The 15301-nt window shown below is 47.4% G+C and overlaps 1 protein-coding gene across 1 annotated transcript; it reads left to right on the top strand.

Annotated features, from left to right (window-relative positions):
- Positions 1-1149: 1149 nt before the first annotated feature.
- Positions 1150-14099, top strand: RBP7 (retinol binding protein 7). Its single transcript, XM_012473713.1, has 4 exons — positions 1150-1349; positions 6693-6871; positions 7281-7382; positions 13860-14099. The coding sequence occupies exons 1-4, from the start codon at positions 1277-1279 to the stop codon at positions 13908-13910; spliced, it is 405 nt and encodes a 134-aa protein (XP_012329136.1). The 5' UTR covers positions 1150-1276; the 3' UTR covers positions 13911-14099.
- Positions 14100-15301: the final 1202 nt, after the last annotated feature.

A 15301-nucleotide genomic window follows, 5' to 3' on the forward strand; every position in this document is an offset into this window, starting at 1 on the left:
ATTTATTGAGTACTTGCCAGGCACCGTGCTAGACCCTGGAGATACTGGAGTGGTGAATGAGATGAACATGGGCTCTGCCCTTGAAAGTTTCGTGGAAAAGGCAGTCAGTAAACAAGAAAAAAAATAATTATGGATCATAATAATGATGAAGTACGTAAGCAGAGATGTGATGTGGAATAAGTATTAGGAACATATCAGAAGGCTGTTCTGAGAAGGTGACTCAGGTTCTTGAAGACGTTTAAATACTTTTCTGTCCAAAGTTTAAACCAACTAAAAAATAAGACCGAAAAAAGAAAAAAAAAGCAACAGGAGGTCTGAGAACAGTGGCTCATGCCTGTAATCCCAGCTACTCAAGAGGTTTAGGCAGGAGAATTGCTTGAACCCAGGAGGCGGAGGTTGCAGTGAGCCAAGTTAGCCTCACTGCACTCCAGCCTGGGCGACAGAGTGAGACTCCGTCTCAAAAAATAAATAAATTAAATAAATTAAAAATAAATAATCAGGGTGGACACAGTGGCTCATGCCTGTAATCCCAGCACTTTGGGAGGCTGAGGTGGGCGGATCATCTGAGTCAGGGGCCAGCTTAGCCAACATGGTGAAACCTCGTCTCTACTAAAAATACAAAACATTAGCTGGATGTGGTGGTGCATGCCTGTAGTCCCAGCTACTCAGGAGACTGAGGCAGGAGAATCGCTTGAACCCAGGAGGCCGAGGGTGCAGTGAGCCGAGATAGCGCCATTGCACTCCAGCCTGGGGACAGAGCGAGACTCCGTCTAGAAAGAGAGAGAGGAAGGAAGGAGGGAGGGAGGGAGGGACGGACGGACGGAAGGAAGGAAGGAAGGAAGGAAGGAAAGAGAAAGGGAGAGAGAAAGAGAGGAAGGAAGGAGTTAAGGAAAACTCCTATTTATTGGGACCGTGAGAGTTATGTTGAGGGGAATATTGTTATTTGAAGCTGACAGTATTCAATGCCATAAGTTTGAAGGTCCTCCCTTGGTCATTAACATGTAAGCAGGAAAGAAAGTGTGGCCAGGAACAGTCTGGGGCGTGCCCATGAGAAAGCAGGAGGAGAGGAAGCCCCAAGGAAAACGGGGTGGGGGCTGCCGCGCACGGTGGGCAGAGCCGGGATCACGGGGCAGAGGCGGTCGGGAGCGCGGCGGCTTCTAGCGGCAAGAAGGACCCACGCAGCCTCACTTGCGCCTCCCGCGCGCGGCCCCTCCCCGCCTGATTTATAGGGTCCGGCCCAAGCCTCCCGCCAGAGTTTGTCCCGCGACCCCCGACCATGCCCGCTGACCTCAGCGGTACCTGGACCCTGCTCAGCAGCGACAACTTCGAGGGCTACATGCTGGCCCTAGGTAGGGCGGAGGGGAGGCGGCGGGGCCGCAGGGCTCGCGGGGGTCTTGGGGTCGGGCCAAAGGCGGCTGGGTCTGTCTGTCCGTCCGCTATCCGTGCGTCCGCCCCGCTGCGCCCACAGTCGCCCAGGCGCCCCTGAGTCCGCAGGTCCTGGACGCCTCCGTCCATCGGCCCCGGACCCCGTCCTTCCGTGTCCCCGTCCGTCCTTCCCCACGCCCACCCGTCCTCCTGTCCCCACGCCCGTCTCTCTGCGCCCCCGGTCTCCCCAGAACCGCCCCCCTGCCCACCGTCCCCGCGTTCCCCCGTCCAGCCCCTCGTCGGTCTTTACCCGCCTGCTGCCGCCAAATGGAGACTGCGAACTGGGGGTCCGTCCGGGGAGGAGGCGCCCAAGCCCGAAGCCCCTGCCCGGCGACCCTCCCCGCAGCCGCCTTCCGCGCGGGCCCCGGGATCCCGGGGGCGCCTTGGCTCTGGCGGCGAAGTCCCCGCAGCCTCGGCGCACCCGGAGGCGGTCGGGGACTCAGAATCCCGGCGCCAGTGGACGACCCTGCAGGTCCCGGCCCCCGCGGGAGCGCAGAGCCTGGTTTGGCCCCGGGCGTGCCCCGACCGCCGCCTCCTGCGAGGCATGGGGGCCCGCGCTGTGCTTCCCGCCCTTACCGGGGTGCCAACAGTGCGCGGACTCTCGGCTCATTGCGACCTCCGCCTTCTCCCCTCTCCCCATCGCTTCCCGGTTCAAGCGATTCTCCTACCTCAGCCTCCCAAATAGCTGGGATTTCAGGCTTGTGCCACCGCGTCCGGCTAATTTTGTACATTGGTCAGGCAGATCTCAAACTCTTGACCTCAGGTGATCCACCTACCTCGGGCTCCCAAAGTGCTGGGATTACAGGCGTGAGCCACCTCACCCGGCCATGAGTGTAGTTTTTCTTGTAGCTTTAGGAATCTGGGAAGTTGCCATGTCAACTGATCTCTGAACCCTTGACCCGCAGACAATTTTTGTTTTCTTAACCTTAGGGTCCATCTTAGTTGATAAAGGGGCATTTATTTTGGTCTTTCATATCCCAGGAGATAAGAAGAGTGTTCCTCTGGGTATGGGAAAGGCACTTCTCACTTGAGAGTCTTATCTTCAGAGGAAGAGCAGATAATTCTTTTATGGCTTGCTTCAGGTAAGAGGGGCAGAAGAAGGTCTGAGGGTGACCTTCCTGCCTCTGCTATTTCCTCAAATGCCAAGTGATATGGTTTGGCTGTGTCCCCACCCAAATCTCATCTTGAGTTGTAGCTCCCATAATTCTCATGTGTTGTGGGAGGAACCTGGTGGGAGACCACTGAATCATGGAAGCAGTTTTCCCCATTCTGTTGTGGTAGTGAATGTCTCATGAGATCTGATGGTTTTATAACGGTTTTCCCCTTTCACTTGGCTCTCATTCTCTCTTGCCTGCCATGTAAGACATACCTTTCACCTTCTGCCATGAGTTCGAGGCTTCCCCAGCCACGTGGAACTGTGAGTCCATTAAACCCTGAAGTGCAATGGCGCAGTCTCGGCTCACTGCAACCTCCACCTCCCAGGTTCAACTAATTCTCCTGCCTCAGCCTCCTGAGTAGCTGAGATTATAGGCATGTGCCGCTACGCTTAGCTAATTTTTTGTATTTTTAGTAGAGACAGGGTTTCTCTATGTTTGTCAGGCTGGTCTTGAACTCCTGACCTCAGGTGATCCACCTGCCTCAGCCTCCCAAAGTGCTGGGATTACAGGTGTGAGCCACCATGCCAACAACACCTCTTTTTCTGTATAAATTACCTACTCTTAGGTATGTCTTTATTAGCGGTGTGAAAACAGACTAATACATTAAAGTGCCATGTTTTGAGGTAGCCTATCCTCAACCCATAAATCCAATGCAGTTTTCTGAAAACCAGCAACTTTGTCTCAACTTTAGATCTAATTTGTTAAAGTACCAAGTACTTACGTCAATTTGTTAAAGTGCTAAGTACTTAGGTCACACTTATAGCACTAGAGTGGTTGTTTATATAATACTATAATACATTTTATCTTAAGAATTAAGTGGGCTGGGCGCGGTGGCTCATGCCTGTAATCCCAGCACTTTGGGAGGCCGAGGCGGGTGGATCACGAGGTCAAGAGATCGAGACCATCCTGGTCAACATGGTGAAACCCCGTCTCTACTAAAAATACAAAAAATTAGCTGGGCACGGTGGCGCGTGCCTGTAATCCCAGCTACTCAGGAAGCTGAGGCAGGAGAATTGCCTGAACCCAGGAGGCGGAGGTTGTGGTGAGCCGAGATTGTGCCATTGCACTCCAGCCTGGGTGATAGAGCAAGACTCCATCTTGGGGGAAAAAAAAGAATTAAGCTAGCAGATTAGGTGCGGTGGCTCACACCTATAATCCCAGCACTTTGGGAGGCCGAGGTGGTGGATTACCGGAGGTCAGGAGTTCAAGATGAGCATGGCCAACATAGTGAAACCTCGTCTTTACTAAAAATACAAAAATTACCTGGTCATGGTGACTTATGCCTCTAGTCCCAGCTACTTAAGAGGCTGAGGCAGGAGAATCACTTGAACCTGGGAGGCAGAGGTTGCAGTGAGCTGAGATCATGCCACTGCACTCCAGCCTGAGCAACAGAGTGAGACTTGGTCTCAAAAAAAATAAGTAAATTAAAAAAAAAAAAGAATAGAGCTAGTAATTCTGAACTTTACTGATTTACTTGAATTTACTTTATATGCTTTTTCATGTACAGGTAAGGAAAATACATTCCATAAAAAATCACAAATATAGTACTTAGATCCTTAAATTGTAGGGTCTAGGAAAATAATAAGTAATCGCCTCTTTTTTATAAGTAGAAGTGAGGTGAATATCTGTTGGTAGTGATGCTAAGATTTAAATAAGTCACCAGCAAACACGCAGCACACATCTCATGATGTGCTCCAGTTGGCATCTCATTTGAGAGCAGAAAATCACTCCCTTTTATCTAAAAACTAGAACTGATCCTGCAGCTCCCACTGGGGCTCTGGTATCCCTCTCTCCCAGCGTCTGCCAAACTGCAGGGAGAAAAAAGGCAACTTGTCCTTGCACAAAAAAGAAAGTTTACTTGGGCTTTTTGGGATTTTTTTGAGATAGGGTCTTGCTCTGTCACTCAGGCTGGAGTGCAGTGGTGTGATCATGGCTCACTGCAGCCTTGACTTCCTGGACTCAGATGATCCTCCGACCTCAGCCTTCCAAGTAGCCAGGACGACAGGTGCATACCACCACACTTGGCTGATTTTTAAATTTTTTTTGCAGAGACTGTGTCTTGCTACGTTGCCCAGGCTGGTCCCAAACTCCTGGCCGCGTGCGATCCTCCTGCCTCAGCCTTGCTTGGGTTTTAATAGCTGAAGGAGCTGACCTGGGATTTGGGAGTTCCTGGTGTACCCCCGCAGTAGCCAAGGACACCCAGGGTGCAGTGCCTCAGGCATGGAGAAGCCGCATGTTAATGGCCAGAGATATTGACCAACTTGCGCAGGTCCTCACCTTTAGTCCTGTTATGAACCCGAGAAGCTGGTGGTGTTACCAGCTTGCCCCAGGTCACTGTGTAGGCTGGGATCTATTTATTTATTTAATTAATTGAGTGATTTATTTATTTATTTATTTTTGAGACAGAATCTTGCTTTGTCGCCCAGGCTGGAGTGCAATGACGAAGATCTTGGCTCCCTGCAACTCCATCTCCTGGGTTTAAGCGATTCTCCTGCCTCAGCCTCCCAAGTAGCTGGGATTACAGGTGCACACCACCCCACCTAGCTAATTTTGTATTTTCAGTAGAGACAGAGTTTCACTATGTTGGCCAGGCTGGTCTCTAACTCCTGAGCTTAGGTGACCTGCCTGCTTTGGCCCCCTAAAGTGCTGGAATTACAGGTGTAAGCCACCATGCCTGGCTCCACACTGGGATTTAAAGGGATCCCCTCTTGCCTTCAACCCCACGTTGCCTCAAAATTAGAAGTGGCTTGAGATGAAAGGTTAATATGAACATCTGAAACTTAGATAAGTGTACATTTGTGTGGGCTCCTTTGAGACCCTACCCTCAAGTGTATATGGGTACACATTTATAGTAGCATGTGCATCAGACTGTTCCCTCTCACTCACCCTACGCTCCTCAGAGTTCCCGAAACACACTGGCACACCCTTCCTGAGTCCCTGGGCTCCCTGGATTTCTGCCTTAGACTGTTTTCCCAGAAATCTGCGTGGCTTGATTCTTCACTTCTTTCAGCTTCCTGCTGAGACGTCATCTGACCATTATTTAATATACACACATATATATGGAGAGAGAGAGAGTAGGATATACACGAATTCAGTGGTTTTTGAATTTTCTTTTCATTGTTGTTGAGAAACGGTTCAAATGCTCTCTTAATTCGAAGTGTAAATACGTGAGGCAGAAAAAGGCAGTGTTGAGGCTGAGGCTGGGTTGGGAGGCTTAAGCCCTGTCTCCTTGGTTTTCTTTTTTTTTTGGTGGCCTCTGGGGTGATTTTCAGAACTATTTCTGCCATGCCCAGCTAAAAATCCATTACCCAAAGCACAGCTAGACTAATTAATCTTTCCTGAAAGCTGTGCAAGCTTTTAAAAAATTATTATTATTTTTTCACCCGCCAGCACCATGACAGTTTATATATTTTTTTATAGAGACAGGTCTTGCTATGTTGCCCAGGCTGGTCTCAAACTCCAAAGCTCAAACAATCCTCTGGTCTCTGTGTCCCAGAGTCCTGGGATTATGGCACCTAGCGTGTGCAAGCTTTTTTTTTTTTTAAATGAATAATGAGAGTACGGGTCACAGTTTACTGACTGACCCACAGTTAGTGTTCATCATTCTAGGAGCTGCTAGCATTCCCTCCTTTGTTTTTTTTTTTTTTTTTTTTAGACAGAGTTGCCCAGGCTGGAGTGCAATGGCACAATCTTGGCTCACTGCAACCTCCGCCTCCCAGGTTCAAGTAATTCTCCTTCCTCAGCCTCCCAAGTAGCTGGGATTACAGGCATGCACCACCACACCCAGCTAATTTTGTATTTTTAGTACAGACGGGGTTTCTCCATGTTGGTGAGGCTGGTCTGGAACTCCTGATCCCAGGTGATCCGCCCACCTTGGCCTCGCAAAGTGCTGGGATTACAGTGTGAGCCACCACACCCAGCTACGTGTGCAAGCTTTTCAATCAAGCTGTGGTTGGATGGTTACCCCAGATGTGTTTTCGGCAGCAAACGACACTGAAGTCGTACAGGAAACACTAACAATTACATGCAGTGCTTTTGAGAACAGTTGCCGAATTCTTCGCTTTTGCACCTCAAGTGAATGTTCAAATATTTTTTAAAATGATTTTTAAGGTATCGACTTCGCCACTCGTAAGATAGCCAAGTTGCTGAAGCCACAGAAAGTGATTGAGCAGAATGGGGATTCTTTTACCATCCACACGAACAGCAGCCTAAGGAACTACTTCGTGAAATTTAAAGTTGGAGAAGAATTCGATGAAGATAACAAAGGCCTGGACAACAGAAAATGCAAGGTAAAATTTAAAGCATTGCTGGGTGTGGTGGCTCACGCCTGTAATCTCAACACTTCGGGAGGCTAAGGCGGGTGGATCACCTGAGTTTCGGAGTTCGAGATCAGCCTGGGCAACACGGCAAAACCCTGTCTTTACAAAAAATACAAAAATTAGGCAGGTATGATGGCAGGGGCCTGTAATCCCAGCTACTTGGGAGGCTGAGGCAGGAGAATCCCTTGAACCTGGGAAGTGGAGGTTGCAGTGAGCCAAGATCGTGCCACTGCACTCCAGCCTGTAACAGAGCGGGACTGTGTCTAAAAAAAAAAAAAAAAATTAAAGCAACAAGCAGGCTAACTTGGCATTCTCCTTGGTAACAGTTGAGGATCCTGCCAGAGCAGGATAGCCAATATTTTCTCCTCTCCCCATGCAGAGCTTGGTTATCTGGGACAATGACAGACTCACCTGTGTCCAGAAGGGAGAAAAGAAGAACAGAGGCTGGACCCATTGGATCGAAGGGGACAAACTCTACCTGGTATTTGCCACATTTTGTTCTTATTTTTAATGAGATGATATGGTATTAGAGGAAACATCAGGCCAAGCACAGTGGCTCATGCTGTAATCCCAAAACTTTAGGAGGCCAAGGTGGGTGGATCACTTGAGGTCAGGAATTTGAGACCAGCCTGGCCAACACGGTGAAACCCCATCTCTGCTAAAAATACAAAACTTAGCCCGGTGAAACAGCCGAATATTCTGACAGAGGCAAGAAGATAGCATGTAAATAGTCATGGAACAATTTTTACCTATTATATATAATAGCTACTTTAGATAGATGATAGATAGATAGATAGATATAGATAGATAGATGATAGATAGATAGATAGATAGATAGATAGAGATAGATAGATAGATAGATAGATAGATAGATAGATAGATATAGATAGATAGATAGGCATAGATGGACATAGTAGCTGACATCTTTAGAGTCATGACTTTGGGTCCAATTACTGTGCTCAGTCCTTTAAGTGCATTATCTCATTTAATCTTCATCACAAGCCTGTGAAAAGGACACGATTTTTCCCACTCACAAATAAAGAAATTGGGATTTTGAAATTCCCCAAGTCTGCTGTTTAAAGGATCAGAATCCAATTTAAAAGGGTTTATTCAGACCGGGCACAGTGGCTCATGCCTGTAATCACAGCACTTTGGGAGGCCGAGGCAGGTGGATCACTTCAGGTCATGAGTTCAAGACCAGCCTGACCAACATGGTGAAACCCCATCTCTACTATTAATAAAAATACAAAACTAGCTGGGCGTGGTGGTGCATGCCCGTAATTCCAACTACTCAGAAGGCTGAGGCAGGAGAATTGCTTAAACCAGGGAGTAGGAAGTTACAGTGAGCTGAAATCACGCCACTGCACTCCAGCCTGGCAATAGAGTGAGGCTCTGTCTCAAAAAAAAAAGGGGACAGGAGTTTATTCAAGCACGAAGCTGAGGACAGTCATCCAGGAAATACAGACTCCAAAGGAATGGGGTCAGTACACCCAAGCTGAAAAGTTAATGTCTTACTTTTTTTCTTTTGAGACAGAATCTCTCCGTCACCCAATGTCACCTGGGCTAGAGTGCAGTGGCGCGATCTCAGCTCACTGCAACCTCTGCCTCCCTGGTTCAAGCTATTCTCCCACCTCAGCCTCCTGAGTAACTGGGGTTACAGGTACCTGCCACCACACCCAGCTAATTTTTGTATTTTTAGAAGAGACGGGTTTCACCTTCTTGGCCAGGCTGTTCTCGAGCTCCTGGCCTCAAGCGATCAGCCCACCTAGGCCTCCCAAAGTGCTGGGATTACAGGCTTGGCCATTTGTAATAAAAATTTAATTTCTTGGAATATGACTCTCGGAGTTTTTCTTTTTGTTTTTCATTTTCTTCTTTTACTTTTAAGCTGTTGGACCTGAGGTGTTTGTCTTTAATGGCTTTACTGAGGTACAATTTATGTACCATAAAATACACCTATTATAAGTATACAGTTTGATAATTTCTAGTAAATGTATACAGGTGTACAACCATTCCCACAATCCAGCTTCAGAACAAGTCAATCACTCTGAAACGTTCCCCCGAGGCCATGTGCTGACAACTATTATTTTATAGCCTTTTCTTTTGCTCTTTGTTTTTTATTTTTTGTTTTGTTTTGATTTTGAGACGGAGTCTCGCCCTGTCGCCCAGGCTGGAGTGCAGTGGCGCCATCTCAGCTCACTGCAAACTCCACCTCCTGGATTCAAGCAATTCTCCTGTCTCAGCCTCCTGAGTAGCTGGGACTACAGGAGAATGCTATGATGCCCAGCTAATTTTTGTATTTTTAGTAGAGACAGGGTTTCACCATATTGGTCAGGCTGGTCTTGAACTCCTGACCTCAGGTGATCCACCCACCTTGGCCTCCCAAAGTGCTGGGATTACAGGCATGAGCCTGTAATGTTTTTACGCTTGGCCTGCTTTTGTTTTTGTTTTTGAGTCTCTCTGTCACCCAGGCTGGAGTGCAGTGGTGCAATCTCGGCTCACTGCAACCTCCACCTCCTGAATTCAAGGGATTCTCCTGCCTCAGCCTCCCAAGTAGCTGGAATTACAGGTGCCTACCACCAAACCCAGCTAATTTTTGGATTTTTAGTAGAGACAGGGTTTCACCATATTGGTCAGGCTGGTCTTGAACTCCTGACCTCAGGTGATCCACCCGCCTCAGCCTCCTAAAGTGCTGGGATTACAGGCGTTAGCCACCGTGCCCCACCAAGGTCTTACTTATATCAACAAAAAACAGAAATTTTTCAGGATTACAACATTTTCTCTACAAAGCTGTTTTATGAGTTACAGCAATTTGATTAGTTACAACTTAGTTTTTTCCTTTTTCTTTCCAGTTTAAAGAGCATATTTAACATTCTTTCTTTTCTTTTTTTTTTTTTAAAGACAAGGTTTCACCATGTTGGTCAGGCTGGTCTTAAACTACTAACCTCAGGTGATCCGCCTGCCTTGGCCTCCGAAGTGCTTGGATTACAGGCGTGAGCCACTACACCCAGCCTAACATTCTTTATTCTCTTTTTCTTCCCCCTCATTCTTGCTGTCATCTCAAGAGTATATTTAACTTTCCATCTTAGACAATGTGACAGCCATAGGTTTTCGTATAAGAGAAGGAAGAGGTTCACTTGCTTTGGGAAAAAAAAAAAAGAAGAAACAGGGAAATGAATCTGTAATTAAGATCAACAATGGAGGGGAGTCTTCTCTGGTACCCTTTAGTCTTTTACAGAACAGTGTAGGTGAAGAAAAAGGCTAATCTATAATCAGAGAAATTAAGGGTATAGCTGTCTAGGTTACAGCTGCCTCTAACATGACTCAGGTCCCATAATCACATTCCTATAAGACTCAAAATAATTTAAAGTTTCAACAGCTTTGATTGTGAATTACGTATTTTCACACTGTAGTGTGAAGATTCAAATACGGGTCTGACAAGAATGTGTCCTCTCAGCTCGGGGCTTTTTTGTCTCACTGTATGTGTGAAATCTAGGTGAGACCCATGACAACAAAATTAGAGCAGTTTCCTTAAAGTTGGGCCTGGGTAGTCTTTGATTACAAAGGCCTTGAAGATATTTTTATTCTAGATGGACAAATCTCACACTCTTCTAACAATAAAAACAAAGTAAGAGGCCGGACGTGGGATTATGGGCTCACATCTTTAATCCCAACACTTTGGAAGGCTGAAGCAGGCGGATCACCTGAGGTCAGGAGTTCGAGACCTGCCGAGCCACCATGGTGAAACCCCGTCTCTACTAAAAATACAAAAATTAGCCAGGCATGGTGGCAGACGCCTGTAATCCCAGCTACTCAGGAGGCTGAGGCATAAGAGTTGTTTGAACCCGGGAGGTGGAGGTTGCAGTGAGCCAAGATCTTGCCACTGCACTCCAGCTTGGGGGATAGACCAAGACTCTGTCTCCATAAAAAAAAAAAAGTAAGAAACTTGCCCTCACAAATATGTAATACGGAATTGCAAAGAAAAAGTATATATGTTTGAGGCTTTAGATTAGTTGGTTGTAAGAAGTAATGTTCAAATTATGTACAACAGCTGGGCGTGGTGGCACTTGCCTGTAGTCTCAGTTATTGAGGAGGCTGAAGCAGGAAAGAGCCTGTGTCTCTTAAAAAAAAAAAAAAAGGCCAGGCACAGTGGCTCACGCCTGTAACCCCAGCACTCTGGGAGGCTGAGGCAGGTGGATCACCTGGGGTCAGGAGTTTGAGACAAGCCTGGCCAACATGGCAAAACCCTTGCAGGTGCTTGTAATCCCAGCTGCTTGGGAGGCTGAGGCATGAGAATTGCTTGAACCCAGGAGGCAGAGGCTGCAGTGAGCGAAGATCAAGCCACTGCACTCCAGCCTGGGCAACAGAGTGTGATTCTGCCTCAAAAAAAAAAAAAAAAAAGAAAAGAAAAGTATCACGGTAAGTAAGAATCATTCCATGAGTATCTTTAGAACAAAGATGCTTCTATGCCCTGCTTTGGCAGATTTCCTTGATGTGCTAGAGAAGGATGTACATAATTTGGCATCTCTCTTTCTTTTACTTTTTCTTTTTGGTTTTTTTTTGAGACAGGGTCTCGCTCTTTCACAAGGCTGGAGTGCAGTAGCATGATCTCAGCTCACTGCAATCTCCACCTCCTGGGTTCAAGTTATCCCCCTGCCTCAGCCTACAGAGTAGCTGGGACTACAGGCACACATCACCATGCCCAGCTAACTTTTTGTTTTAGTAGAGATGGGGTTTCACCCTGTTGGCCAGGATGGTCTCCATCTCCTGACCTCGTGATCTGCCTGCCTCAGCCTCCCAAAGTGCTGGGATTATAGGCGCAAGCCACTGTACCTGACTTTTTTTTGGTTTTTTTTTTGAAACAAAGTCTCATGAGCCACCATGCCTGGCCAATATTTTTAAATTTATCATGGTGGCTGGTCGCAGTGGCTCATGTCTGTAACCCCAGCACTTTGGGAAGCGAAGGTGGGCGGATCACCTTAGGTTAGGAGTTCGAGACCAGCCTGGCCAACATGGTGAAACCAGTCTCTACAAAAATACAAAAACTAGCTGGGCACAATGGCAGGCACCTGTAATCCCAGCTACTTGGGAGGCTGAGGTGGGAGGATCACTTAAGCCCAGGAAGTTGAGGCTAAGGGGAGCCATGACTGCACCACTGCACTCCAGCCTGGGCGACAGAGTAAGACCCCGTCTCCAAATTTTAAAAAGGATTTTTTTGTGAGCTAATGACATGGCTGGCTACTGAGGGTCCTTAGATAGCTTCAGGATGGGGGCTGGTCACCAGAAAACCCAAGGTAAGATCAGAGGGTTGGAACTTTCAGCCTCATTCCTGAGGGAAGAAGGGCCTGGGGATTGAACTAATTACCAATAGCCAATGACTTAATCAATCATTCCTGTGTGCCTAAATGTCCACTAAAAACTAAACAATGGGGTTTGGAGAGCCTCCACGTTGGTCAACATTCATGTGTGTAGTGAAAACGTTGAGGTGCTGGGAGGGTGGCGTGCTCCCCGTTCGCACTTTGCCCTTTGCATCTCTTCCATCAGGCTGTTTCTTTTCTTTTCTTTTCTTTTCTTTTTTTTTTTTTGAGATGGAGTCTTGCTTTGTCACCAGGCTGGAGCACAATGGTGCAATCTCGGCTCATTGCAACCTCCACCTCCCAGGTTCAAGCAATTCTTCCACCTCAGCCTCCTGAGTAGCTGGGACTACAGGCACGTGCCACCACACCCAGCTAATTTTTGTATTTTTAGTAGAGACAGGATTTCACCATGTTGGTCAGGATGGTCTCAATCTCTTGACCTCGTGATCCGTCTGCCTTGGCCTCCCAAAGTGCTGGGATTACAGGTGTGAGCTACCACGCCCAGCCAGGCTGTTTCTCTTTTTTTTGGAGATGGAGTCTTGCTCTGCTACCCAGGCTGAAGTGCAGTGGCATGATCTTGGCTCACTGCAACCTCTGCCTCCTGGGTTCAAGTAATTCTTCTGCCTCAAGTCTCTCAAGTAGGTGTGATTACAGACGCCCACCACCATGCCCAGCTAATTTTTGTACTTTTAATAGATATGGGGTTTCACCATGTTGGTCAAGCTGGTCTCGAACTCCTGACTTCAGGTGATCTGCCCACCTTGGCCTCCAAAAGTGCTGGGATTACAGGCGTGAGCCAGCACGCCCAGCACATCAGGCTGTTTCTGAGTTATTTATTTTATAATAAACTGGTAATACTAAGTAAAGGGACTTTCTGAGTTCTGTGAGCCCTTCTAGCCAAATATCAAGCCCAAGGAGGGGTTGTGGGAAAATCGGATTTGTAGGTGGTCAGTGAGAAATATAGGCGGTCCAGAACTTGCAACAGGTGTCTGAAGCTGGGGGCAGCCTTCTGAGACTACGTCCTTAACCTATGCGGTCTGTGCTAACTCTAGGTAGTTAGTGCCAGAATTAAACTGGACGCTCAGTTGGTGTCAGAGAGTTGGAGAAGTGGGGTTGGAAAAGACACCACACAATTAAGTGTCAGGAGTTTAAAAGCCCACACATTTGGTGTCAGAAGTGTTGAGAGTAGGCCAGGTGCCGTGGCTTATACCTGGAACCCTAGCACTTTGGGAGGGGCAGGAAAATCATCTGAGGCTAGGAGTTCAAGAGCAGCCTAGGCAGCAGCGAAATCCTCTCTCTACAATAAATACAGAAATTAGCCAAGCACGGTGGCACATGCCTGTAGTGTCCTGGCTACTTGGGAGACTGAGGTGGGAGGATTGCTTGAGCCTGGGAGGCAGAGGTTACAGTGAGCCGAGATCTCGCCACCATACTCCAACCAGAACAACGGAGTGAGACCCCATCTCAAAAAAAAAAAAAGAATAAAAGAAAAAAAGGTGTTCCAGAAAAAGGGTTAGGGGTTAAAATAAAATAAAAAATAAGTGTTGAGAGTGAAAACAGACCACATGCAAACTCATCTTCTTCCCTTTCTCCTGACATCTTAGGAAATGTTCTGTGAAGGTCAAGTGTGCAAACAGACGTTCCAGAGAGCCTGATCCATACCCAGCAGCAGAACCCACTTGTGGCTGCAGCTTTATGCCAAATTATATTGCAGACCGAACAGACGTTCATCTATCCCATTTGGTGAGGAGGACTCATGGCTGGAGAGAGTCACACAGCCTGTAACCTGAAGTCACCTAGATTACGGGGAAACTGCTCAGCTTCAATAAACCTGTACAAATGACTCTGAAGTTTTTCCTTTTAAATTTGGCAAATTCCAGCATTTAAACACATCTTTGAGGCCGGGCGCGGTGGCTCAAGCCTGTAATCCCAGCACTTTGGGAGGTCAAGGCGGGCAGATCACGAGATCAAGAGATTGAGACCATCCTGGCCAACATGGTGAAACCCCGTCTCTACTAAAAATACAAAAAACATTAACTGGGCATGGCAGCACGTGCCATGGTGTCCCAGCTACTCAGGGGGCTGAGGTGGGAGGATCACTTGAGCCTGGGGCACAGAGGTTACAGTGAACTCAGATCGCGCCACTGCACTCCAGCCTGGATGACAGAGTGAAACCATGTCTCAAAAAAAAAAAGAGAAGAAAAGTAAAGAAAGAAGTGCATCCCAGCTACTCGAGAGTCTGAGGCACGAGAATCACTCGAACCCTGGAGGTAAAGGTTGCAGGGAGCAGAGATCATACCAGTTGCACTTCAGCCTGGGCGACAGAGTGAGGCCGTGTATCAAAAAAAAAAAAAAAAGAAAGAAAATCACTAAGGGGAAACTTCTGGGGTACAGAGGATTCTAGCTAAACCCACATAACAGGATGCTTGCTGAGGATAGACCTGGTGATGAGACATCATCCCGGGGTATGGTGGAGGATGAAGAAGCCATCAGATATGGATGGTAATCAGACGTTGAAGTTGGTCAAATATTGAAGGTGATCACACATTGAGGGTTGTGGGGTTCTTGCCAAATGACTTAAGCAGAATTATTTGCTAAAACTGGATTTTACAAGGAAGTGCACAGGTGAGCCTTGGAGAAGTTTCAGGAGCCAAACTAAAGTTTGGCCAAGCAAAGACTCTTTGTCATTACCAAAAGGAAATTTCCTCAACTATGAATAATAAAAAGTAATTTTTTTTTTTTGAGACAGTCTCCTGTCTCCAGGCTAGAGTGCAATGGTGAGATCTCGGCTCGTGGCAACCTCTGTCTCCTGGGCTCAGGCAATTCTCCTGCCTCAGCCTCCCAGGTAGTTAGGATTACAGGTGCGCACCACAACACCGGCTAACTTTTCTGTATTTTTAGTAGAGACAGGGTTTCACCAAGTTGGCCAGGCCAATCTCCAACTCCTGACCCCCAGTGATCCACCTGCCTCAGCCTCCCAAAGTGTTGGGATCACAGGTGGGAGCCACCGCACCTGCCCAGGATTTCTTTTATGTTGAGGGGACTG

Source organism: Aotus nancymaae, unplaced genomic scaffold, assembly GCF_030222135.1.
Source record: "Aotus nancymaae isolate 86718 unplaced genomic scaffold, 86718_ANA_hifiasm-v0.15.2.pri h1tg000053l, whole genome shotgun sequence".
NCBI classification, from domain to species: domain Eukaryota; kingdom Metazoa; phylum Chordata; class Mammalia; order Primates; family Aotidae; genus Aotus; species Aotus nancymaae.